Source organism: Cygnus olor, chromosome 20 (assembly GCF_009769625.2).
Source record: "Cygnus olor isolate bCygOlo1 chromosome 20, bCygOlo1.pri.v2, whole genome shotgun sequence".
Taxonomy (NCBI): Eukaryota; Metazoa; Chordata; class Aves; order Anseriformes; family Anatidae; genus Cygnus; species Cygnus olor.
In genome coordinates this window covers 2,159,912-2,187,527 of record NC_049188.1, presented here as the reverse complement: position 1 = coordinate 2,187,527, position 27,616 = coordinate 2,159,912, and the positions used below count along the sequence as shown (strand labels likewise).

The following is a 27,616-nucleotide window of genomic DNA, read 5'->3' as shown; positions in this document are numbered from 1 at the left end:
TGTTGAGCTCCGTCAGGAACGTTATTTTTAATGAGCAGATTTCTTGTCCAGGTGGCTCCAGTTGCTGGCAGGTAGTGCTGAGCAGGGCGCAGCATTTTTCATTGGAGTCAGGCTGAGGCCTGGTTCTTTGCCACTATTTCTCTTTCTTTCCGCATCCACCCTCCATAGCCCCAAACCTAAAAGCAGCTGTTTCAAGAAGTGATTTTTTTTTAACGTGGTCTTCTGCTATGTAAAACATCTGCTGCTTTCTGGCTGATCCCTAAACATTACTGATGGTGTGTATAATCAAACCAAGGGTCCTGGGGAATGTGAGCCAGTCTTTCCTTTTCTCATTCTAAACAAGCAGTTCTGAGCTGAAAACAGTATCTGGTGTGGATGCAGAGTAGACCCTGGACACCCAAACGGCATTGCTAGGGTAGAAAGAGTGCTGCTGAGTGTGTTAGGATTATTAACATTAATCTAATCTTTCCGTTTGTCAAACAGATTTTTGAGTACATGGAGACAGCTTACCCAGTTCTTAAGACAGTGTTCCCAGATCAGCTTGTAGTTTGTTCTGTAATACCATGTGGATTTGCCGGGATTTTCAAGTAAATACATTATGTATATGGCTTACAGATTGCTTAGGCTGTCTGCATCAATAATTAAAATGAAGGAGGGGACTGTTCTGCAGAGTTTCCCCCTTCCCTTCCCTCATCCCTTTCACGTGCCTATTTTTATCCTTCCTCTCCTAGGATAAGAAGGATAAACCTGTAGGAAGGGAGAGTCTGTCAAAGGCAGAGCTGAGCGTTTTTCCAGCAGGGATGGGAGCTCGTGGCACATCACTGCAGTGCCAGCTCTCAGCATCAGCCTGACCTTTGCCGTTTCCTTTGCAGACGCTTTGATTCAGACTTGTCAAGAGCTGCCAGTCTGTTCTCTCGGTTGTTAAAACAAGCACACCTTTTCTACTGAGACAGGACAAAAAGCGTCACTCTTGAGTTTTGTGGAGAACGTTATGAACTGTTGGTTAGTTGCCCAAAGTAGAGGAAAGAGGTTTGGTTTGATTTGGCATTACTGTGGTGAGCAGAACATCACCTGGATTGGACAGGGCAAGCTTTTAGGGGGTTTCATTATTGGATATATTTTTTTATGGCACTGTTACATCAAGAGCTTCAATACAAGTTACTATTTGAATGTGAAGTATACATCAAGAATAAATGATGTTTTATACCACCATCCTCATCTGTCTCGGAAAAGCATACAGCCTGTCAGAGCTGGCATTTTAAAATACGCGGGTGCCATCCAGGTGCAGTCTTTTAGTGTGACTTCGCGAAGTGGCCTTTTTAGCATGCTGGGTATATGGAATTCAAGTAGGAAACTGTGTTTGGTTAGTTGCAGACTCTTTTCTGTCTCTGAAATCTCCACATCCAGTCACTAGCTTCTCTCCCACACGGATAGCCAGGCCGTGCCGCACGTGGTGCAGCCTGTCAGGGCACGGTGAGCTCTGTGCAGCAGGGCTGTGCAGTCGGCCTCGAGCGCTCTCAGTAGTTCCCGTTACTCAGTGCTGCTGGTAGAGCCGGTCCTTTCCACCCTGACATTACCTCCTGAGAACTAGCGAGTGTTACTTGCCTGCATTTACTCCCCAGCTTGGTTTAAACCTTACAGCACGACCAAAGACACCAAACCTCCAAGGAGGCGTTGGGTGGCTGGGTGTCCCTGCTCAGCTCAGCCCGTGTACACGGCGCTGCTGCTCTGGGTGGAGCTGGGTTAGCAGCCGCTGTGGGAGGTGCGAGGTGCGGTGCTTGCTGTCACTGCAGGCTGCCGAAGCTTTTACTGTGCAGACTCACATTGTAGCTGGGAGCATCAGCAGTAGGGCAACTTCCAAACGCAAGCACTGTGTGCTGTTACAGGGTAAGATCAGTTTCCTTTTTGTAACTAGAGATGGAAAATCACCCGGTTTGCTGTGCTTGGTGTGAAAGAGGGTTCAGTGCTGCATGCACCCGTACCCGGTCCCTTCAGTGTGCTGGGAAGCCAGGTAGAAGGTGTTACAGAGGCAGAACTAAAGCGAGCTGAAGCTTGTCCAACATTCTCTCCTTCTACATCTGGCCAAAGAACAAGGATGCAGTTGAGTGTCAGTAGCCTATGTAATCTCTGACTGCTTTTTGAGACAGCTCATTAGGGTGCTTTCTTGGCTGGAAACTTTGTAATTGGCCTGAGATCACCAAGTCACAGGCTGTGAAAGAGCCATTAAATAATAACTATCTTATCTCATTACTGACCGGGACCACGCTCTGCCCAGCAGCCTGGCGAGGAGCTGCTGGCACACGGTGCTGCTGGCTGCCGTTCGCGGTAGCTCATGGTGCGTGATGCTGGGTGCTGTGCTGCACTGCCTGCACTGCTCTGATCCTGTTTTCAGCTTGTTTTAGGGCTTTTCGTGGTGTACTCTGCCTGCATAACTATAGCTTTGATGTAGAATTATGCAAGGAGATCTGATACCATTCAGAGCTTCCTATGTCCATGTTGCAGATAAGGAACTAAGTACCCTTGCTGGCACTGCTGTATCTGTTTTGCTCTCCCATTTCATGCAGAGGGACAGTTTTGTGTGTTTCATACCTATAAAGACAGCTGTTGGGTGCTCTATGGGAAATGCCCAGAACTCTAAGAAAGTTAGCCATTAACTTCTGCCAATATACCTGAACTTACAGTGGGCGCTGTAAAAGCAATCTGACCACTGCCATGCACTGATGTAGCTGCTTATTTATAGTAATTGCCCAGTGTGAGTGTAAGAAATTCCACAAGCCTCTCCCAGAGGCACTGGTGCTGCAGCTTCTTAATGCACAAAGTTATTTGTGTTTTGAACACCCCCGTTGTCATATTTCTTAGCTCATCTCAATTGTTTAAAAAAAGGTAAGAAGCTTTTAGGCAGGTATTCGTAAACACTGAGAAAGCGTAAAGCTGTATTTGTTACTTTAAACTCACTGAGATCCAGAGCGATTTTAGCAGCATTGCAGTGACGCTGCATAAGGCAAGGACTGCTCTGCTCTCCAGGTACAGTGCCTAGCACTGCTCTGAACATAAACTGAACATAAACTCTGGCTGCTGATGCAATACAGATGTTAATCAGAATTTACAGTAGTTGAACTGAGCTTGGAATTTAGCCAAAGGGACTGAAATGGAGCGTTAATCAAATGCCACAATTACTGAGCCACACTTCCTGCATTAAAATAAACTAATGAAGGAGATGCATTGCACACCTAACATCTCGGTATAAAGCAAGCCCTGCCTTGAGAATGAGATAACCGTAGTCATTAGCCTTTACCTTTCACTATTTGAGTAAGGGAAAGGGTTATATAGATGTTAGCCTGCTCTCGGAAAGATGATTAAAAAAAAAAAAAGCTGGCTCTTTTTAATAAACTAGTGTAATTGCAGATCTGTTTAAGTAGAGGCATATGATACGTATGTTTGTGACAATTTTCCAGAGGGATGGTTTGGCTAGTGCTAAATAACCGGGCTCATTTTCCCATAATGCAAATGTTATTCACAAACTATTACCATAATTGATGCACCGAGCCACTGTAGAGTAAATAATGTGTTGTGTGTGGGAAGCAAGCTAGAAGTCGATGAATATTAAGGAACAAAATCTCATTTTTTTTTTTAAGGGAAACTTCACAGGAATTAAAATTACTTTGAAAATCAAAGGGGAATGCAAGTTCAAATCGACTGGTCGGTTTTTAAGCGGTGCCTACATGCACAAGCATGCGTACGTAGGGGCTGCAGGGCACAGCCCGGCTCAGCTGGGGTATTTTCTGCTCGGTGAGCACGGAGCATCCACAGAGCCCATCAAAGCAGCGTGGCACCTGGGGACCTGCAGGTAATGTCCGCTGCCCGGGGAGCTTCCCAGAGAGGGGCATTATGAGCAGAATAGATATGCTGGCAGTCTGAGAAATGAGTATCTGCAGGGTGTTTGCCGTTGCATGGAAGGGTTGTACTTTTCCAGCCGTTACTCCCCCTGAATATACTGCTCCCTCAGTTCTGTTCCACGTGTAAATGCAGAGACATACATACAACTGGATATAAGGTGTTGCGGAGGTGTGTTCCAGTCGGATGAAACAGTGGAGCATCACAAAAAGCACCGCTTTCTGTATTTGAGAGCTGTGTTGTTTCAAACACTTCTGAGCTTTGGTGTGTGCTCAGAACAGACTTTTCTCCAGGTAATAAAAACCTGGTCAAATACAGCTGTAGCTCTAGAAACCAGAAAGCCGGGGAATAGAATGCAAAGGCATTGTGTAGGACTACAAAAGCATCATTTGATCTGTTAATTTCCTAAGCCATTTTGTTCTAGATGCCAATTACTGTTATTTTTTAAATTGCAGATTATAGCACTGCGCCTTCTTTTTCCGAGAGATTAAAAAGACATTTTATGCAACCTTTGCCTCCCTTTGCTGAGGATGCTCACACGTGACTTTCTGGCACTGGAACATATATATCATATAACGTCAGTAGCTTTCCTTATTGTAACTTGATAGAACTCAACGTGGCAGAAGCAACATATTGTGAGCCATCATGAGCCCAGCTCTTGTGCACCAGGTTTATGGGCTGTCCTTCCTCTGTCTCAGTCTGTCTCCTGCATATTGTAAACCTCTCGCAAATGTCTGTTGCTTGTCCATGGACTTTTCCGAGCTGTCTTTGAGCCTTTCAGGCTTATGTGGCTATGCCTCCTAGCCCTAATTTCACCTATAGAGCTGAGCACATGCCCGAGCAAGGTTATCACTCCCCATAACTTGTTACAAATTGGCATTTCACTGGAGAAGCTATAGTAGTTCAAACTGCTTTTCTCACGTTAACCTACACTCTAATTTCTCTTGGAATCAGGCAGCCTTAGTTATTAGGCTTAATCCTAGTCCCAGGGAAAAGCAGCACTTCTCATGCTGTAGGTCTTGCAGCAGACAGAGAAAACATTATTTGTACCTCCTGGCCATTGCAAAGAATGTTTCTGTACAGTAGGGCTCTGCCTGGAGCGCCGCAGGGGTGGCATTGGTCTCCTGGAGCACTTCATCCCACATCTGTCTGAAACAGCACCGGGAACTTGTGTGCAGCGAGCCTGGGATGCGGCCTGTCCTGTGCCTGCTCCAAGTGGAGACTGGACACGGCTCGCTGACACTGCCAGCCTGCGCCGGCTTCGAACCAGTGTCCTAGAGAGCTTCTTAAAACCTGCATAGAAGTACGAATTGCCAGCCACGTGTTTACAATGAGGTGTTGGGCAGCACTCGAGATGAAAGAGCAGATGGTGTTGAAGGGAGAGCCAGGGTCATCAGGTACAAGACGGGATTGTGACCATGTTAATAACAAGACAGCAAATCCCACAGTGCTTTCTATTAGCCTGAAAGATGATAGTTCCCTGTTGGCCCTCACATGAATCAGAAACGTCCGATAACGGGGGTCCCAGGAGGCTGTGGACGCCTCGTTAGTTCCGCGTGTTGGTTCTGCAGCGACTGACTTGCTAGGGTCTTGCCTCTGGGGGTGTTTTCCATGCTTCCTGTGCCCTGGGCAGCCTCCAAGGTGCATAAAGGCATTTGAAGACAAAGCTGGCGTAATTCTGGGTTACTTCTAGCACAGAAGCAGTGGGATGGAGCACAGGAAGTTTGCATGAAACTGTTATTTGCAAGGTCAAAGCAGGGGAAGTGCAGGGCATGCTGGAAGGCAGGCAAGCTAAGCTCCAGCACTTGTGCTTCATTTAAAGTAATCCATATTACTCCGCATAAAGTAATCCGTGTTACTCTGTGGTTCTCTGAACTTGGGTAAAACTTTCTCTCCCAGTCAGCCTGCAGATCCCACAGGCTTTGCTCTCGGCTTCAGATAATCTTCCAGGGATCACTGCTTTGGCTGGTATGTTAGGAGCCGTTGCGAACTGTGAAAAACATCTCAGAATCCAGAAAATTGTTACACACTGTCTTTTTCTTTTCACAGGCTGATTATAAAAATTGCTGTAAACATTTTCTGGAGATGGGATCTTCCTATTTATCTGAACTTTGTGCTTGTTGTTTGTCCTTCCCCCCTGCTATCCCACGTTTCACTCTGGTTGGGAAGTGTGAAAGCTGTTATGGTAATAAGCAGCGAGATGATTTTCTGCTCTCATAGTGCCAAGGAGGTAGGAATGGATGTTATTCATCTTGGATGTAGTCCCTGCCGCAAATGCCTCCTCTCCCTTTAGCCTCCTGGCACACGTCTGTGTACACACCGAGGTTCATTCTCCCTGGGATGAGGGTCGGTGCTCCTCAGCTTGCTCTCGGATCAGCACAGCTTGGCTCTGCAGAGTGCCCTTGCAAGCGGGTGGATCTGGGTGTTTGTTTTGTGGCACATACGAGGTGAAATCGCGCCCGGTTTGCTCCTTCCCTCCCTCTCACTTAGCACCACTCACGTCAGCCTGACTTGAGAGGAGGAGTGTAGCGTGCTTTGGGGTGACTTAAAAATCAAATCTGCACTGCTCACGGTCTGGTTTGTGCCTGCGTTCACCTGTGATGAGCTTCGTCACGGGGATAACTGAAATGAACAGGGATCGATATCTACATTATACATTAGGATGTATTAAAAGGCTTAGAAGCAATGGTCTGTTAAAAAGGAGGTTATTGCAATTCCTTTATACACTGGCTCACATTTGAAATGCTACGTTAGAGTGTGACAAAACCTGCTCAATAGATCAAAAGATGTTTATTTTGGGACAAGTGCGAATATTCTTTTAAAATATGGCTCCTCTTGGGGGAGGAATAGCAAATGAAGTCTAGATTTTGGCTGTACACACTTAGAGTCTGAATAGTAAATAATTTCATGTTATTGATGGGTGTTTGAAAGGGAAAACAGCGATTTGGAGGTTAACACTGCAGCATGTTTGGAGATAAATTCCTAACCAAGGTATTGTTTATCTGGCAACAGTTCCCATAACAAGTGAAGATGAATCGCCAAACAGAAGCGAAGCTGTCGTGCGATGCACTGTATAAAGAATAACTCTATAAAATATGAAACTCAAATACATTTCAGACAAAATGCTGACACTAGGTTTTGAAATAAACAGGGCTGTGTTTTGCCCATCTGCAAAGTCAAATGCTGTCTTGAAAACCACGCTGTCGCGTACTTTGTGCACACATGCAAACCTTAATGGCTGTTAGGTATTAGAAGAAATAGCGAGGTTCTGCCGGCGCTGTTTGTGGCTGCTAATGCTGGCCAATTCAACAAGGAGACAAAACGGAGCGGCCCTGTGCCGTGACCTGCCCAGCTGGGGGCCGTGGCGCTTGGCAATCCCGCGTCTCCGCTCCCTGCGCTGCACTTGTCCTTTGATTACAAAAGGACGGCTCTCGAGGGATGTCATTGTGCATTTTCCTGAGACAAAATAATAGCTCTGTGTTTTGTGACCCTGGAACTTTAGGTCCTGCCAGATGCTAATGAACCAGTGGAAAACATCCAGGGCCTTGGTAATTGCTTTGAGCCCCAGCTGTTTGTGCTTGGTACGCCGTGTCAGAGCTCGCTGCTCTGGCGGCTGCGCCCTGTGATGTTGCCCCAAGGTCCCCTTGGGGCCTCGCAGGTCAGCGCAGCGAGCAAACTCCCTGTAATTGGGTACAAGAGAGTTGCAGAGTGCCGTGTGGACACGGGTAGTTTGAGGATGAGCCCTGCTCTTCTGACAGCACCCCTGTGGTTCCTGTTGGGCACCGCAGAGGCAGCGGGCAGCCTGGCCCGCTGCAAGCACTGGAGAGGCAGCAGAGCTCCTTGATGAGCCACAGCTGGGATGAAATGGAGCCTCATGCACTGACCTGACCTTGTCCAGACGGACAGCTGGGTTGTCCCATCTGATCTGTGGGTCGTGGTTCTGGGTATTCATTTGCTGCTTCAAAAAAGGGCTTTCTAGTTTCAGAAATAGAAGGTACCGATGAAAATCAGTGTTGTGATTTGATTTTGACGTATGTTCCCTGCAGGAACCTTCCCAGCCACTGACTTCCTTGCAAAAGGTGATTTCTGGTGTTTCCACAGACCTAAAAAGTCTGGACCATTTTACCACCCTTTTCCCATAGCTTGCTTCTCCCACAGAAATGCAGAGTTAAAGGGACAGTGGGAATACTTTTTGTTGGCGCCAGTGGAAAGCCTTTTCTGGCAGCCGTGGCTGTGGGTAGCAGGGGCTTGCTTGGCTGAGGTGGGCTGGGGGGACCTGCTCACCCCGCTGCCTGGCTGGGCAGGGATCCGTCTGTATAAATCTCGGTGTGAGAGAAGTTCCAAAACCCTCTGGTGGCAAGTGAATTAGCAGCCAGCCCCTCACGTACAGCTTCTGTGTGGTGCGATGTCAGTATTAGTAACACTTTTAGGTGAGTAATATTGATAAAGTAGGTTTCAGGGTCTGTCTCGTTCAGCATATATCCTCGTGTGCAGATAGCAGGAGGCAGTAAGTCAGTGGTACGAGTACTTACTCTATCTCAGTCAATGAAAAGATACCATAGACCCGGAAAAGGCACAGGGAGTGATGAAAAGGATCTGTGGAGACAGGCATAGCTTCCCTGCAAGGAGAAATGTAATAGTCTGGGGGGTTCTGATCCCAGAAAGGTGTGATATAAGGAAGGCAAGAAAAACATGCAAGATGAGAACCGATCTGAAGACAAAGAGTAAACGATTCGCTTATTTGCAAGAGCAAATACTGCAAGGCTCCCGCTTAATAACCGGACAGCTGGCTAGAAACAGCAGAATGAGGCAACTTTCTCCTGCTGCACGTTGTGAAATTCTGAACCTCGTTTCCACCCTCTGCAGCATCTTTTGGAAACAAAGAGGTTCAGCTATGTGTGTGACAAATTCGGATCCGTCTGTTATTAGATGAGATACTGTGGGCACGTCTTTGGACTTGAGATTTCTTAACATTGTTTGCTTATGAACCTCAAAGTATTTGGACATAAGATGCTGGGCCGGATAGCTCTGCTGCAGCACAGCTCTTTCTGTATACAGTAGAAGTAGAGCAGACTGATTATATTTGTCCTGTACTTTGCAACTTGATATTCACTGCTCTGTGGCTTGCTTGGAGCTGGGAGATTTGCAGCGAGCTGCAACCAAATCAATGTGTCTTGTTACACTGGAGACAGGGAATCGGGCAGCGTGTTTCTGATCAGGCAGAAAAAAAAAATCTGATAGGGGCCTTCCCAGCATTTTTTAAGCATTAGTTTCATATCGATAGCTCTTTCTTTAAGAAAAGTCTTTACAGGTATTATTTTAAAACATGAACCTGACAGCATCAAGGCTAAGCAACTGTGGGCATGTGGAGGGGGGCTGAGAAAGGGGGGAGCCGAGGAGTCCGCCTCTGATTCCCTGCTCCGGTTACACGGCGGCATTACCGCAGCTGCGGAATCGGGAAGGAGATATTTGCTTTATGCTTAAGAGGCTTTATTGTTTCTAAACTATATTTAGTTCTGTAATCTTGCCCGAGGTGGGGGAGGGCAGCGTGGGACGGCCTCCGAAGCATCGCCACCCTGCTCGGTGGGCGAGCGAGGGGTTAACGCGGCGGTGCCGGGCTTTCCGATCGGGCAGGCTCATTGTCAGAATAATGTTTAGCCAGGTGTTAATCCGTGTCTGGAGGGAAGTGCTGGAATTCATTATTCATCCCACTGGGGGAGGTCATGGTCCTGGGAGGCTGCCAGTGCCGGAGCCAGCCTCCTGGCTTTACTGACATGTGCCATTTGTGATGAAGGCAGCTGAAGTCCATTTGAGGAATCCTGCTGTCAGGCAGCCAAGCCGACGGCGAGCGGAGCGCAGGCGTTGGGTGAGCGCTGGTGCAGCGAGCGAGAGCGCAGCGCCGGGAGGGCAGAGGGGGACAGCCGGCACCGAGGGGAGCGTCGCCTTCCTCCCTGCCCTTCTCTTCTTCCTCCCACCCTGCGCTCCCCTTGAACACCGTGCCCCCCTTGGAGAATTGGAAGTGGTGCCGGCGAGTTGCATTTCCAGCAGCAGGATAGGCTTGGGTTGCTTTTTTTGTTTGTTTTTTTTTTATAAACGAGGGCAGGAGGTGAGACGATGATCAAGTCCAGTTGGTTCTATGTCAAGTTCAAGTATGCGGAGAAGGTAAGTGGGCACGTTTCCTCCTGCAGCGTCCCCGAGGGGCTGCCCTCAGCCCCCTTCCCTTGACAGGCGGCTCCGGCCCCAGCACGGAGAGAGCTGCTGAGAAGTTTCACCGGTGAATTTGTTTTCCGGGGTCTCGATAGATAACGCCGTGCTGAAAGGCAGCGCAGCGCAGGGTACGGCTCGAGATGTGACAGCCACCACTTCAGCGTGGCACGAGTGGGGAGAGAAGTAAAGTTCACGTCTAATTCCTGTGGCACTGTGTCAGTATTTAAAAAACTAAAATAAAAAGGCAGCTGTGGAGATGTTTGCTTTTCTTGTGTGTGGAGCTTGAAAGGGAGAAATATTTCTTGTTCTCTAGAGCTGGTTGTGAGATGTGACCTGCTTCTGCAAGGAAGTCAGGTTTTTTCTTTTATTCTCTTTCAGTAACAAAGTAAATATTTAATTGTTCATGATATTACTGGGGGAAAAAGAAGGAAGTTTTATTGATCAAAAAAGCAATGAAATGTATTCTAAGACTGTTTGCTGCACGGTTTGCTGTGGAACTTGCTGCATTTCCTATTGCACAGGCAGAGCAGGGTGCTCTCTGTTGGGTGTTCCCTTTCACGCTCAGCCTGTGCTTCCTCCTGCCTGTCCCTGGGCACCCAGGTGCCTGGGGGAAGCGAGAGAGGGCAGGGGGAGAGGATGGACCCAGATTTCCCTGGGGACCTGCTTGACAGCGATGCCTTTCTGCTGAGCACCTCCCTGGAGGGTTTCCTGCCCCAGGTTAAAGACTGATCTTACTGCCAGTGGGAGCTAGGCAGAATATTTGGAGGTGGCTTTGCTGTGTTCTTTACTCCAGTGAAATGGGGAAGAGAACAAGACAAATTCTGGGGGAAAATACTAGGAAGCCTCACTGTTCACCAGCCATCCTCAAGCAGGCAGCAACTTGCTTTCTTAAAATGGGGAAAAAAAACATGTATGTGCTATTAGCCTGAAATTTTTTATTCTGGAAAATAGTCCCACATTGATTTATCTCCTGTGTTTGTGCCTCAAGTTATACTGCATACAGTGGATGCATATATATTCCCTTTAACAAGAAGCATATATATTTCATTTAACGAGATTGTCCCATCATTTATCCCAGGCTGCAAATAGCGCACTTAGCAAAGTCACAGATTTAACTGTTTTGTTTTCATTTGCTTTGAGTAGTCTTACAAAGGCAATTTGACTGCAAAATCTGCTTTATTAGGCAGTTATATTTTATCTCCTTCATGTTTCTCTGCAATAATTCTACATTATTTAAAGTCGTGTCATACTTATAAACATCTATATCAAAACAGGTTGAATCTGTGTGTCTAGTTTATGAAACTCTTCCTGGAAATAAAAACCCAATGAAGTCAGTAGTTATCTGCTAGTGGGTGAGGTTGGCTATTTAAAATGTTGGAGGACTTTTTATTATTTTTATTTTTATTCTTTTAGCTTTACATTTTGTGATTCGATTTTTTTCCTTTTTTTTTTTTGTTTTCGTTACCCCACGCAGTTCAACCAGAAAGCCTTCGAGTCACTGAACCGAGCAGATAACATTGCTGCTTTTCTGTCACCGGGTAATTTTGTGTGTGTTACGTAACCTGTCATACCCATTTTGTCAGAGACCGATAATTTGAGATCTACAACCTGGGAAATTTGAACATGGATGACATCCAGGAAACCCATTTGATCTGTATTCTTCGTGCTACCTGTGCCTGGCAGGGCTTCCTTCTGATTCACCAGGGAAGTTGCCAAGTTTGCTCATCTGTTTGGGGAGGGGAAAAAAAATACAAACCAAAAATGTAATGCACATACACAGGAAGACAAAAACTGAAGTGCATACCTGTCCTTTTATTGAATTTCATATGTGGTAAGAGACCAAGAGTCCTTTGTGTGTACACAAGGGTTTGCTAATGGAAGGACTCGAGGAATTTGTCTTAGCTGTGAGGCAAAGATGTATCCCTCGCTAAACACAGGGTCTTGTGAACACGTTCTTGTTACGGTTTACGCTTGGCTTATTCTGCATTAGCTTCAAGTCTTGTCTTATGTGTAAAGTCATACTGGTGTGACGTAGGTGGGAATTGCTGCCACCTCTGTTAAACCAGTGCAGTTCTTTGGCCGGACACCATGGGCACATGCTCCATGAACCAAGTGCCTCAGTCAGCGTAACCACAAATAAATAAAAAAAAAATAGGTCAAATCTTTTTGCAATTCTTCTGTATTGTCAACATTTTAGAAATTGGTTTTACGTAAACTGAAATGAAGTACCTTTGAAATTAAGTATCACACCAGCTCTTTTCAGCAGCTTGACTGAATGGGATTTAAAGTCTCACTGGAAGAGAGAGAATTCAGTTTCTCGTTTTAAGTTGACATAAGTGTGGGCTGCTGCTGAAATGAGTGCTCCCACTCCCAGCTACGTGTTGTCAGCATTAGTGGTTGTGCAGCCACGTGGTGACGTGCATCCAGGAACTGATCCAACTGAGTGAATGGGTTTTATTCCTTTTGGGGGCTGGTTTTGTTCCCAGTCAGATCAGCGAGATGTACCTGGAAATGCACAGTTGAGAATAGGTAGGAAAAAGGTGATGTCTCTTCTGGCAGCAGCCTGCAGAAATTAATTTAATTTGTTTGCTCACTGGGCTGTTCAAGGTAGGTCATTTTAGGTCATGGAAGGGTTAGGTCTGGCCTCACTGCAGTGCAATATCTCAGTTAAATCAGACCTAGAACTGCTTTTCCTACGTGTGCCACCATAGTGACATTACACCACTCCTTCTTAATTCTCCTGTAAATAAGTTCATTGACATTTTTGTTAGCTGGCTGGCTGAGCTGAAGTTGACATCCTTGCCTCTAGCCATTTCAGATAATTTTAATTTTTTTGCCTTTGATTTCCTTTGAAAGATCTTACTGTCTAAAAATCCCTCTGTGATAAAGCATATATATTTAGATACGTGACAGAACTAACTTTGTAGGCAGCTTATATATTGTAAAATATTCCTTCGCATATAGATTGTCAACCCGTTTCACTCTCTTGGCATAGCTACACTCTACTGATGTGAACTGTTCTGGTGTGTGTGAGAGCTGCTCATCCCACCTGGGTTATCTGCAGCCTCTGCAGAAGGATGGACCTGAACCAAAGCTTGGTGGCATAACTCGCTTGAGTTTCAAGGAGATCCAGACCTCATGGGTCTTCTGGGAGCTTCCAAACTCATGACTGGCTAAGGTATTTCAATGTACTGGGTAGATGTCAACTCTTGTTGCCTATCTGCTTGTACAGTGGCTGTTTTATATTGGCAGGAAATTCTGCTGTTCTGGTCTCTGTTGTGTTCCCCCAAAGCTGTCCTTCCATAGGCTGCAGGTTCCTGTACCTGGAAGGAATGAGTGCCCGTGGCTGTGCCTTGTTGGTGATGCCCCAAATAAACAGAAACCTGAGGACATACAGTTGCACAATCCCTTCCGATATAGGAGAAAAAAATCAGTAGCCCTGTAATTGCTGTTGCAACAGAATGTCTTAGGCTGTGTTTGTACAGTCACCTCCTGTCCTACAGACATGTTGGACCTGGAAAAAGAACAAATAGATGTTGGATAAACTGATGTACTTGGGCATGTTATTTTGCTTGAGTCAGCCAAACAGTTATTCTATGTTGTGGTAGACAAGCACTATAAAACCATTGCACAGCAGCGTATTTTTTATTGTGACTAAAATAATCAGATATTAAAACTAAAGAAGAAGTACGCAACTTCATCTTGAGTGTATTATCAAGTTAATTGCAAACATTGTATTACGTAAACTTCGAGGAACCATCCTGGAAAAAATACAAAGTTTTTGTTTACTCTATCAAAGAATTAATAAAAGGTCATTTGAACACAAGCCATTTTTTACATAATACCCATACTGAGTCTGTGTGCATTTACACCGTAATTAAAATTCAGCAGCTTCATATGAATAATAATGCGGACACTAGGAAATCAGTTTGATCTGAGAAAAAAAAAAAGGCAAGCTCTTGGAAATGTATGAAATGCTACAAAGTGTGGGAGAAGTGTAAAGAGGCAGTGCGAGTGGGCAGTCCAATTCCGTGTGCTTGCATCTGAAGGAGCTTATTGGTGGTGTTGGGGAACTTGAAAGGTTTTTCTTTGTCCTTGAAAAGCCCTTTCCCCCATTTGGGCTTCATTTGGTAGATATTGCTGAACTGAAGCTTAACTTTCCTGTTCCCAGCAGTGCCCAGGGGAGAGAAGTGCTATATTCCTGGCTGGAAAATGAGATTAAAACACCCTGTATCTAGATACAGGTTACATTCCTTCCTTCCTCTAATATAAGACTCGCACTACTCTGAAAGGCAGTTTACAGTTTTGACAGCTAAAATAAAAAGCCTTAAGGACCAGCAACCACTTTGAATGTTCGAAGGGCTTCATTTCCAGCAGAAAGATTTCAATTACAGTCATTTTCCTCGAGTAAGTACAAAGAGGTAAATGGAACCCCTGTTTCAAATGTTAAACTCACAGACGACATTATTACCGGTTATACTTGGAAAGTAAAGGATGAAGCCAGTCTAAATCAAAGCCCTGATTCCAAATTACTTTTTAAGAGTATGATGAGGTCTGCACCCAGTAATTCAGCAGCTCGGTATTGAGCAGTACGTAGCACAGCAAATGTGACTTTCATTAGATTGTGTGGCTCTTCCGGGGGGATCGAGGCAGGAAGCATCTTTCTCAACAAGCACTAAGAGTTGCATCTTGAAAGGGCTGCTGTGCAGCTGTAGATGCATGTGGTGGCTGTATTTTTAGAGAATTTAGTTTTTATTTTCTTTTCTGACTTTGCTCTGGTACTTGTCTTGTCTTTTATGAGAGCAGTTTGACAAAGACTTGGTTGTTTACCTCCTGTGTGGCACAACCTTTCCCCTGCAGTGTTTTTCATCTTGGGACCATTTTGTCCCTTTGCTATTGTGGAGAACAAATTTCCAGAAGTCCATGTGTTTTTGGTTTCTTTTAACTCCCACTTTTGAAACATATAAAATGCTTGTCTAATGTAGTGCTCAAAATACAGGATGCTAAATCATTCTGGTTACCTGAGCTCAGGGAAACGTGCTTTCACTGGAATGATGAACTCTCCCGGAAGTCTGTACCCAGGGCTTGAACGAAAGTTGAAGATAGCTGTTTTGGTTGGGGACTTTGGGATTGGACCAGAGGAAGGGCAGGGAGCTAGCCAGCCTCCTCCCTGCTCCTGGAGTGACTCCATTTTCCGGGGCAGCTGGTCCTCTCAGCTTTCAAACCATCTTAGCTAGTGTCTGGGAGGTGGGAACCCACCTGCTTTTTCTCCAGAAATGATTGCTGGAGCTAATTGTGCTATTATTTATTTATTTATTGATACCACTTTTTCTCACTGCTCTGTAGGTGTATTTCTGCAGGTGTGAAATCAGGAGTTACTCCTTAAACTGATGGAGATGATCAGCAAAGGGTTGTCTTTCCAAATTGCTTTGCATGTGAAACTTAGTTCAGTCTTTTTATCTATTTTAACTGCTGTTTTGCTTTTTTTCCCTTTCCTGCCTATGAATATTATGTGTTTTTTTTTCTAAGTCATTTTGCGACTGTGACTGCCAGTGTTTTAGGGAAAACAGTGAGATTTTTCTTCTGTGCTTGCATACAGATACTGGACCTATTAAAAAAAAAACTTGAGAAGATAGATGCACTAATTTACATGTAATATGGATTATGACAAATATGCCTTTGTACTTCTGTAGCCTGTGCTTCCTTTGACTCAGCTGTTTACACCTGCCTGGTTTGCTGGGTGACCCCGTGTTTGCTGTTGTAGCACTATCTCAGAGAATTGTCTTGCTTTGTGTTTTGGCTTTTGCTTATCACATTATAATTTTATCTGGCATTTTGGTGAGCACGGAGGTGTCAAAGGACGACACGTGTTGGCTGACAGTGGCTGCAGCCTGCACAGCTGCTGCGCTTTGCTTGAGACTGGCAAGTAAACCCGAGCAGCATTTTTCCCTTCACCTGGTTTTTATTTTCTTTCCAGATACTGTGGCTGCGAAGGCTGGGTTTGGCAGGCACGCCAGCAGAAAACACAGGCTTGTATCTTGGTGGCTTTGTGAGCGCAGTGACAAGGAGGCAGGGCTGAGAGCTGGTGCAAGAAATGCCAGCCCTGCGCTGCTCAGCCCTGCGTGTGCTCGTGCCAGAAGCTGCCCCTCGGTTTCCTCCTGCTGCTGGGGCTGCAGAGCTGGAGGAGTTCAGCCCAGTGTCCTGCATGGAGCAGCCTCCTGCAGCATCTGCTGTGTGGTGTGCAGGTTGCCCTGGCTCCCTCTCCTTATTTCTGCTCCACATTGCTAAATTAAAAGTGGCAATGGGTCACAGAATTGGCAAGCCGGTGCAGGCTGCAAGCCGCTTAATCTCTGCATATGTTATATTCTCCACCTGGTCCTCACTGTCATAAAGTTAAGTCGGATTTCTAAGCATTTGGAGAGCAGTGCTGAGTATTGCTGGGCTAAGTGTTGTTTACTTATTTATTTTAAGTGGACAGTTCTCTGGTTCTGCCAGTGCTTGGTAGTTGGACAGTTCTTGAGAGAACTTTTGTTTGTTTTTAGGTAGAGGCATTTTAAGTAGGGTGTTAAACCCTTCTAACAGTTGCAATTCACTCTTTGCTCTAAGTGCTTCTCACTAACCCGTAGCATTTTGAAGCGAAGGCTCAGAGGCACAGGTGTAGCTGTAGGTTCATTTGCCTCTGACAGCAGCATGGTAGACATTTAAAGGAATTTTTTTTTCGCCTTGTATCCAGGGCAGTTGTTGCATCCTGCATATCAGAACAACTCAAGGGCTGCTCTGCCTGGGCAGATGCCAGGAGCCCCACGGGACTTGCAGCAGCCAGGCGTGGCAGAGTCATTAGGAAGTCCGAGTGCCACCAGTTTTCCCCTTGATATTTCTCACAAAGGGAGTCACTGGAGCAGAAGCTGTTTAAGCATCTTGGTGTCATGTTAGGATCCTCCCACCTATAAGTGGAAATATGGTGGGTTTTCTTCCATCTGGAGCCAGCTTCTGGACAGCTTTGTCTTTGATATGGTTTGGGATCTAGACCTCAAACTATTTCATCTCCAGTCCTATTTATATGTTTGCGAGACTAAGAGTTGCGCACACTGATGGGAATAGTCAGTGACAGGTAAAATAGCAAGGAAAAAAAAAGTTACATTCTTCTGATGTAAATTTTTAATCAAATGTATTTTCTTCTGTTAAGCAACTTTTACAGCCCACTGCACAAAACATACAACCAAAAAACTTTGCACAATGAGCTGCATGTAATAAGCTAGCGATGCATCCATTACACATTTTTTAAGTGTGTGTAATGCATTTAAATTCATTTTTGCTTGCATGGTGGTGTAGCCTTCAAAAGGTAATTGGAATTTACACAGACTTGCTCTCGTGCTTACTCGGGTTTTCTTCAGATTGCAATGCTTTGGAGAGCTTCATTAGAAATGGTCTCTTTTGTAACAGGAAGGAAATATAATTTTAAATACATTAGAAAGCAGAAAACCGTGTATCAACACTTCTAAAATGATTGTACAGTGCTTGGTGTCAGTAGCATGGTTCTCCAGCACAGCTGTATTGATTGAAGAGTTGGTAGATGATAGGCTAGGTTGTAATAACAGTAGTAATTGTATTAAATAACACTTTTCATTCCAAATAATTAGAGGCAGGTTTTGTAGCAGCTGTGTGGATGTAGCTGTATCAGCTTCACAGTGACCAGACTCAGCAGTGTCATCGCTGTTTGTGTCCCCTCTATGTGATGTCTCCTGCCTGGAGGCCCTCTGTTGAAACCCAGGTATTGTCCCTGCCTGTGTGCTGCACTGCTGCCAGCTGCCCTCCATGTGTTTTATTTTTTCAAGATCTTTTGCCATGATTTCAGTAGCCTTTTCCAAATTTTCCAAGATGCCTCTTACAGGACCCGCAGCTCCCATTTGTCCTCTGCCCGTGTGCCCCTGGGCTGGACCTTGCTGACCATCTTGTCGATGTGATGAAACTGCAGGTAATTGTAGCAGCGCCCTCAGCTTCGAAGACATCTGAGAAAGTGATACTCTGTGGTTTCCATGGTCTTTGGCCAAACAGGGTACGAGGAGCTGGCAGCCGCACGGTGTAGCTCGTGCTTCAGGAGGAGGGAGGTGGGCAAGAGCTCTCTGCGCCTTGCTGCCGTGCCCCGTGAGGTCTAATCCAAGGTGAACGGTGCCACCAGGTGACAGAAGGTCTCTGCCAGTTACCTTCTCTTGGGCAATACGCCTTGGTCCAGCCTTCTGTCTGGGAGGGGATTGCTTTGTGGCTGGTAAAGAAACAGATCCTCCGGCATGGCTTGAGCACACACAGAGGCAGAGGAATTCTTCTGAGCGTCTGTTTGGGACGCAGCCTTTGACTTGTAAGCCTGTGCTACTCCTAATGCTGCAATCAGCAACATGGAGGTGCTTGATGGATTAGTATTCAGGACACAGGAGAGGATAGAGTCTGGCTGGGGGGATATCACACACAATCTGCTCATCTAGAGTGATTTGCTGTTTTGAAGCTAGATTCACCAATTCTGTAGATGGGAAGGAAAAAAATCTAAGGATTTACTCTGATTTTTTTTTTTCCTGGACTCCATTTGCCTGAGGACTAGTTCTGTCCTTTAATTATTTAAGAACTGGGTTTTGTTTACAGTTTATAATAAAACTGATAAAAGATTAATAAGGTGCTTGTGAAACATTTTAAGTAAATTAAAGCTTTGAAAGACTTACAACTGCAAATATTTGAAAATTGTGAAGTAGCAGAATAAGAACAGACCAGATCAGATAATCAAGTTATTGGATTTGTTTGGGAGAAAAAATAATCTTGTTTGCAATTGGATGGGAGAGGAGTATTGCCTGCCCTGTTAAATATTTGTGTACTTTTAGCAAATTCGAAGATACTGGTTGTATGAAACAGCACTGGCTTTGTTAAAATGTTGTTTTATTATGGTGCAGTAGCTGCACGAATTGAGTGCAAGTCAGAGGAGGAATTCAGAGTGAAAGTATCCGCAGTGAAGTTCACCGTGGTGGTAAGCCTGTGCCCCAGTAGGTATGTCTGTGCTATTTTTAAGGACTGTGTTGATTGTTCCTCAAAATAGTCCGTAAATAAAATGGACTCTGAGCTGATTTCTACACAAGAGTGAGATCTTGGGGTTATAATGGATTTTTCCATCAAAACGTAGGCACAGTGCTTAGTAGCAGTAAATACTAAACAACTAAAATATTAGGAAAGGAACTAAGAACAGAACAGATAACGTTGTTCTGACAAAACAGAAATCCCTGATGTGCTTGCATCATGGACAAAAAGTGCAGCTCTCATCCTGCCTTTTGCAAAGATCTGCAGACATCATAAATGCTTGGAGAAGAGCCTCAAGGCTGTTCAGGGGTGTCAGATGGCCTCCAGGTGAACTAAATGAGCTACAGCCCTTCAGCTGGGTAAATAGGTGACTGTAAAGGAGATATAACAGAGGTCTGCAGAATCAAATGGGACATAGGGAGGATGGGGATTGTTTATTGCCTCCGGACAGAAGAACTTGGAGTTGTCAAAGGAAGACAAGAGCCAGGCTGAAGGAGATCAGAAATAGGTGGTTCTTCATGAAGGTCTTGACCAGTGCAACTGATTGTTGAAGGACACTGGGTGCTTCAAGTTTACGTCTCTTCAGGGAGAGTGGATAAATTGATGGGGAAATAAATTAACCAATTGTCACTGGTTGTCTGGAGATGGAAGCAAGGGGGAAAGCTATACATATACAAAAATAGAGAGAGACGGGAGTATTATATACACTTAGCCTATTTTTGTTCTCTTCCTTGAACATCCATTTATGGCCACCATTGGAAAGGGGATGCTGTGCAAGCGGAGCCTTTGATCTGGCCCAACACAAACGTTCCTCTGCTGATGATGCTGGGGCAGCTCATTCTGAAATACCCTGTTTTATATAATGAGTGTTAGATAAAAATAGTTTTTTTCAACACCCACTGAACTTAGCAGCTATGGCTTTGACTGTGAACGTTACTTTAAAACCAAGGCATATCATGTAATGATCGCAGCCTGGTATTAATAGCTGGATTCCTTATTTTCTATTCTCCTCCCATAAAACAGGTGTGAATGCATGTGTGTCATCAGGGTTATTATCTATGCAGTATTTTGGGGGGGGAACAACAATGCATTTATTTGGAGCTTTTGGACAAAATATAGTGCCAAAAAGAGGCAAGCAGCAGGGTCCCAAGAAAAGTTCCAAGATGAGTGAATTATTACATTAGAGAGCTCTTTAGCACCCCAATGAAAAATCAGTACAAGCTGTTAAGCCTAAATTATGTTTATATTTGAATGAGGCGAAAAGGAACTCTTCAGTAGTCTAGGGCAGAGGAGGAGTCTAATTAGATGGAGTCATTTTATTCCTTTGGGAAGGAGCTGTGAAAACTAACACGATAACAGAGCAGGTTCAAAGGTCTGTGTGTAGATCCTAATCTGCTTAAAAGACGGGGTAGGATTTCACTGACTGTATCACAAACTCGGGTTCAGTAACCAACTTGTTCCTTTCGTGAACATCCAAATATAAACTGTGAAAGGCGATGGAGGAAATTAAAGGGAGTGAATGTACAAATGCCATATATCACTCTATTATAATGACAGAAATATGCTAAAAGCTGTGTAGCTGGTCTTTTTTCTACCCTTTTCACTTGGCATCATTGCATTACTTTGATAGCAGCTCTAATGTACCTTGTTAAGGCTACTCTTTGAGGCAGATACCTAATCTGTAGGTCTCAGCAACATTTTGAAATGTCTCCTTTTGCCTTTCACTATAGTTGGTTTTTCCATCTTGCTTTGCACTTTTGCAAATTAATTATCACCAGCTTGAGCTTGCACATGGGGTAGGGTCACCTTCCGTGTCGGAAGAGGGCACTGCATCCCCATTGTTGGGGAGCAATGGGAGGAGCACATGTGGGTTCCATTATTTTGTAGCTTTATACGAGCAGTATTTGTAGCTTCCAGTGTTCTACATGATGCAGATGTTAGAGATGAATAGATAGTGTTTCTATTTCCTTGTTTAGTCTTCTGTAATTTTTCAGTGTTGCGATCAATCTTTGTCCGCCATTCTTGAAACCTCACTTGCGTTTAGTGTATTCTCTCTGATTGTCAATGATCCCCTTCAAAATCTAGGATTTGTTCCATCTGGTCCCAGGAACTTGGCAGCTTGTGTGGCTAGCAATAGCTGACTTTTCCATGAGTGCTAGTACAGAGAAGTTGATTCATGGCTAAAAAGATTAAAATCCCTACATCAGAAAATCTGGAAAAATATAACAATTGCAACTCTGCCAAGGAAGTGCTTCTTGTTGGATTAAAAATCATATGACAAGTTGAAAGAGAGAGATTTGGAAGTGTAATTCAATGCTGTTGTCAATCCAGGAGAGTTAAAGCTGAAATTGTGTTAGAATATATTAGCAGCAGTGCCTGGACGGAGAAAATCAACTGCATCTCAAAGACAATTCTGTGCTCGTTTCCATTCTGCCTCAGTTTGTTATGACTTGGTTTGGATTTCATAATTTTGATGTCACTGAGGTTGAGCAACTGATGCATGCTGGAAAGGTCTTCTCTTATGTGTCCATGGGGGTACCTTCTGAAATAGACTGTGTTCTGCAGCACCGAGGAAACGGAGGGAGGGATACTGAAATAGAAGGGGGTCAAGCTAGCAAATCTGAAGAGAGAGGCTTCCATATGGTACGTTGGAGGTGTTACGTATGCCTCTCACTCTGAGGAATCATCATCTCTTTTTGTCAGGGATTGACAGTAATGAGGTGCAATGCTGTGGTTCTCAGTGATAAGGTCTCTGGGTGGTGGGTGAAGAGAACCGCGTTTACCTTGCCGGGCATGGCCCTGATGGTAGTTATGAGTGCTTTGGATGTGCTGTTAGAGTTTGTTCCTGGGGGTTGTGTGAAGTCTTTGTAGTAACGGGCAGCATCTTGCATCAGAGTGGCACAGCCCACCCCTTGCTGCTAACTCCCGTGCTCCTGCTCATTGGCTGGAGCACTGCCGTTGTGCTCAGCTGAGTACCAACTGTTTCTTTTCTCTTCCATGTAAAAAGGGGGAAATTAAAGAGAAACCTAAATCATCTGTCCTCTTGGCTGAAGGTACAGGTTGAAATTTTGTTGTTTAGTCTAGGAAGACAGACTTGTTCAGTGCTTAGATATCACAGTATCTGTGGCATAATAGAGAAATTGGAGCACAAAATCCCATTTCTCTCTCAGCATGGGCAATTTATTATAAACAGGGATGTGCGGGGCCTTCTGCCGTCACTGGAGGGAGGTTGTTGGAAGATACACTACTTCTGTGACCGCAGTAATATCACCTCTGAGAACAGGAGAAGCTATGGCTGGCTAATAAATGGCAGGGGGGTTGGAACTAGGTGATCTTTAAGGTCCCTTCTATGATTCTATGAGAAATCTGAAAAATTATGAGAAGCACTACAAGTGTCCTGGCATGGCACACCGTAGATTTCCTATTGCTTTCTTGATCTTGTAAGTTCGCACAGAATCAGGACATGCGTTAATATCAGAGCTTAGTCTTTTCAAAGTCAATTTTTTGTTAAAATTCCATCTCTCCTGGCTATCAGCAGTGGATTGATTACATGGATAGCTTAGAAGATCAGGACAAAGATTTAAAATCAATTAGTTGTCGACATCTAATGGTGCCGACAGTCTTGGGAGGCGTGAAGTAGCAGCTTGGGCCTGTTGCCACAGGTTATCAGGGTGGCCTGTGGCTGGTGCTGCAGCAGAAAAGAGAGCATATAGCGAGGGCGATTGTAAAACCTGTTGGATTAAAAGGCGAGGTAAGGTTTCCCTTTCTGTTCTTGGCAACTACGACTTGTATCCTTTTCCCTCGTACCCCACGCATGTACACACAATGTCTGAATTGGGGCTCTCATCACCTTAGGGCCCACATGTACGGGAGGGGAGAAGTGGGCCTGTTCCCAGGCCTGAATGGCTTGTGAAGGTTCCTGGTTTTCTCTAATTTGTTTCATTTAAATACCTGTAATTAGGTGAAATCTTGAGTCTCCATGGCACAGTTCTGTTTGTGTAAAAGGAACATTATCTGTTTCTTTGAGGAGTGTGCAGGGTTTGAACATCAGAGACTCTGGGCTGCTGGGCTCCTGTCGGAGGGGAGGATGGGCTCACCTGGCTGGCGCAGGCAGAAAATGTCTGTGGAAATCTTCTGAGTAATCCTTTTTGTTGAGAACAAGCAAGCACCTACGGGTTCTCCTTGATCATCAGTGACCGTAATCAAAACATCGGAAAGATTTGTGTGCGAGTGTGCATGCATGTTTCTAGCCCTATGATACCCTCTGAGTTTAAATGCTACCAAATACAGGTATGTTATCGATTGTGCCTTTATGATTTTGGTACAGTCTAATATTTTTCAACTTTGTAAGCAATTCTCTGAGGTTTATAAAAGAAAATGGCAATAGCCTTTAATTTCCTTCTGTAATCCTGACTCACATGATCGACTCAATGAAAGTCAGCGTGTCTGGCTGGAGATGTGCTGATAGGAGCTGTATTGCTCTGGTTAATCAGCATTGCTAAGTCTGGAAGACAAGATACCAGCCTGTGAATTTCATGGAGACGTTTTCTGAAATCCATTTCCGTTTTGTGATAAAGGGGGAAATGTGTAATTCGATAGATCTTCATTAGATTGGATTATGGTTTAGCTAAAATAGAAATTGTGGAGCAACTTAACCAGTATGTTTGGTTACAGACAGTGCCGCCTTGTAGCTTCACAAGATAGATGAACAAGTTAAGTACCTGTATTGTCAATGAGAAACAGATTCCCTATGTGATATTGAATATTACACCAAGCATGTAGTTTCTTCATTTAATGCCTGACTCCAGATCTAGAAAGGGGTAATTCTGTACAGCTCCACTGGCTTCACTGCAGAAATGCTACTTAAGGATTGTTTAATATGATTTATTACTTAAATAGACATAAAAAAATGAACCCAACTCTTTTTCACCACCTATATCTTTTTGTGAGTCTGCCCAAGACCTCATTGTCATTTTATCAGTTCATATGTCATGATTGCATGCAATCATGACGTGTGATCCCAGTGTAACATACTCTCATTGATATAAATGGTGGCAATCGGACAGTTGCAGATCAATGGCATTGTGTAAGGATGAATTTGTAAGAGAAGAATAATGATATCTTAACCTGAAAGACCTCAGTGTGTCAAGCAATGAATCCATCTCTGAAATGAAATAAATATCCCATTTTGTGTGTAGGAATGCCAGTCTCGGAGACTGAGCAACTTGCCCAAAGAAATGTGGTGAGCCAGTTGCAAGGGCGAGGTTCTGACCCAGTTTTTAGGCAGGGAGGGTTTGCCTGTCGTTTCAGAGGAGTTAGGGTTTCACCTCAGATTGCATCATGTGTGCTAACACAATTCACGTCTGTAGTTTTTGTGTCTGTAATTCTTCTTTCTGAGAGAAGAAACACAATGGATTTTTTTTTCTCCTTCACTAGGTCAGCGTTTGTGCAAGTGCAGGAACAAATAGCCGGGAGCCCCAGGCCCTCTGCTCTTGGCTGGGCTGAGCACATTCCGGCAGCTGAGTCCTGGCCCTGGCGGGGTTGGAGAGGGGCTGCCCCACCAGCGCCTTCCCTTACAGACCTGCGAGAGCTGTGCTAAGGGGGTCTGATGGCCGGGTTTCCCTGGCAAGGGTCTGGTGAACGTGTTTCCATACTGGAAAAGGGTGTTACGTTAAGTAGGTATCTGCCTGATACTCTGAGAGCTGAATGTCAGCGCTAATAAACCGGAGGGCCTGTCTTTCCCAAAGGACCTTTGGAATCAATTGAAAGCTGTGTCCTCCATCCCCCCATCCCCAGAGGGCCAGTTTTAGTCTGATGCTGTGCCACTTTCTGTACTCGAGTGAGCTGAGACTACCAGGGCGAGGGCCTGATTGACAGCATTGCTCCCAGCTCTATGAAGAGAGGAAGTGACCTTAAACACTGGGGTTGTGGTTGTGTTTTGACTGTAAGAAAATCTTTTTTTTTCTTTTTCTTTTTATAAATATTGCCCTAACTCTTTTGTCAGGCTGGCTAGGCTGGCTTTCTTTTCATCTCTTTTTTTCTTTTTTTTTTTGAGGTCTTAACCCCTTCCTGCCATGAGGTAGAATTAGATAAACTTTGAAATCAGCTCAATGTCATTTGTTTTAAAAAGGGAGAGAATAAAGCAAGAAAGGTGACCTTGCAAAGTTGCCTGTAGAAAAAGATCTCTCTTATCGTGAGCCTGAAGTAATTAGCTTTATTTTTGGTTTTGCCTTAAATGAATTGTTCATGCATCTCAGCTGGCTGTAGAAATGCCTAGTGACAAGCTGAGCGTGCTTTCCAACCCGGCCGGCCATTGTCCATGAGTGCCTGCGTCAGCGGTGAAGTTTGCTGTTCCCCACCAAGCACTCGCTATGTGCTTACCCCCCTCCAGGAGGTGAATGTTGTTGCCCTCTATGGTAATGTTTCTATGGTAGAGATGAGCCTGCATCAGCAAGCACAGAAACTTGAGGCTACTAGGAAAGAAATGGAGGGGGGAGAAAAAAAAAGAATACCTCCATTACTATCAGTGCAACAAATTTTTCTTGCCCTTGTTTTTCCTGGGCAGGGAATTAAAGGACATTGATGTTACTGCTTCATGTGGTGGACTGGCATAGATGCGTCTCTTGCCCCATTTCCATGGTTGTTCCTTTCCTTATACAGTTGAAAACTCAGGACAGGATGAGTGCGAGAGCAGAGTGAGGTCTTCAGGGGTATGGGCAAAGACAAGCAATGTATATGCATGCAGAGTGGCAAAGAAATGTTTCGCCTGTTCCTATTGAACATAGCTAATGTGATGGTCTGAGTTGTCCTGCTCTATGCAGGTATCCAAGAAGGTGAAAAGGAATGGTTTATTTGAAATGAGCCTTTGGTAGTGCATGTCCCATCGGCTGGTTCTCTTTCCCTGGGCTGCTTCTACCCAACTCGTTGCAATCATACCTAGAGCCACTGGGTCAGTGGAGCTGGATTTGTGTAGTGTCCCCTCACCTCCTCCAGAGAACCCCAAACAACCCCCCTTGCCTGTTTTAACAGCTGACATTTCCAATGAGCACAGAGCCCAGCTGTCCTCTGGCAAAAGCTTATTAAACACGGGTGAAGCACGCAGATGGGTGTTGCAAGGAATGCTGCCTGTGTTTGTGCCTCATCTTACAATGATGTTGTAAAGCCCAAAGAGGATGGGGCTGTTAGGCTCGTGTTACAAATGTCATAGATTCAGCTATTATTTTAAGCAACAGTGAAAACCTAAGTGCAGATACTGTTATGCAGATGTGAACCAAAGTAACTTGTTTTTGACGTGTGCTGCTAAACCTATTTCTGAGTGTAATCATCTTTCCTGCTATTATTGTGGTTGTTAGGGTACTGCAGTAATCAGGTTTTTGGCACGAGACAGTGCTTTGTGTCTGAAGACCCTCTGGTCTAATCAGGAGGGAGGAGGGAGCTGTAGAGGTTCATCAGCTGCAGCGAGGGCTGATCTGAGGCCGATGGAAGTGGCAGCAAGCTTGGCCCCAAACAGCAAAGTCTAAGACAGAATTCTGAGCCTTAAATTTCAGCATAATAAAGAGTTGGAGGTTATACAGATGCAGTCAGTGGGCAAAAACTATGGCATGTAGAATGTGAGAAGCTGGGTGAGTGTCTCAAATCCACCCATTCTGGCATCTGCTCCGTCTGACAGTGGCAGTTTGATGCCAGTGGAGGGGGGTCTTGGGAGGCAGATGTGGGATAATCTCTTCTCCACTTTAAATCTCCTGGTTTAAGCCCTGAGAACAAGCTTTAATAGCTGTCTTAATGGGTGCAGTTCATTGAATTCTGCTTGGATTATGGCTTGTTCCAGTTGGCTTGATTTGGTTTAGTGAGGAATCGGGAACAAACTTCAGAGCAGTTCATTATGAATTGGGATTGAGATCAGAATGGGCTTTGGTATGTATTACTCTGGAATGAAGAAATTAGTTGTGTTTATTCCTGTAGTTGAGTGCGTGCACTTCATAGGCTTCCAGAGGATCACTCGAATGCCTTAGCTACGGTCGTCAGCCACGGCAATTCTGTAAAGCATCTCTTAAAAAGGATATATTTTCTGACTAGCTCAACAGGATATACAGTATGCCTAAATGTGGATGTGAAACGCCACTGCAGTTACTCTCTTGCTGACCTTCAGGATCATTCCTGCTCCCTCCATTTATCCAAATGCATCAACTGTAATTTCTTAAATACAACTTGTGTGGCCCAGTGTTGGTTTTTCTTTTTTTCTACTTTTTTTGCTTTTAAAGTGAACCGAGGCCACTTCTGCAAGAGTATAATCTCTCCCATATGTAGTGCAGTAATTAAATGCTGGTAGGTAGAGGGCTAGGTAAGTACAGAACTGACATGTTCCAAAAAGAGCATATTTTGGGAAGATATGTTTTGATTAGTCACTGTCATTTGTTTACAGCATTCTCAGGAAAGCTAGAACATTTTGGGGTGGATC

The 27,616-nt window shown here is 44.7% G+C and overlaps 1 protein-coding gene across 9 annotated transcripts in view; it reads left to right on the top strand.

Moving 5' to 3' along the window:
- AUTS2 (activator of transcription and developmental regulator AUTS2) overlaps nucleotides 1-27,616 on the top strand; it is a 763,430-nt gene that overhangs the window by 232,623 nt on the left and 503,191 nt on the right. The window contains exon 1 of one of the 9 annotated variants that reach the window (XM_040532683.1): nucleotides 9,648-10,056. The exons of the other annotated variants lie outside the window; for them this stretch is intronic. Coding sequence (XP_040388617.1) covers nucleotides 10,009-10,056 — 48 coding nt within the window. The 5' untranslated portion in view covers nucleotides 9,648-10,008. Of the gene's footprint in view, nucleotides 1-9,647; nucleotides 10,057-27,616 lie in introns of those variants that run through there. 9 annotated transcript variants of the gene reach the window in all.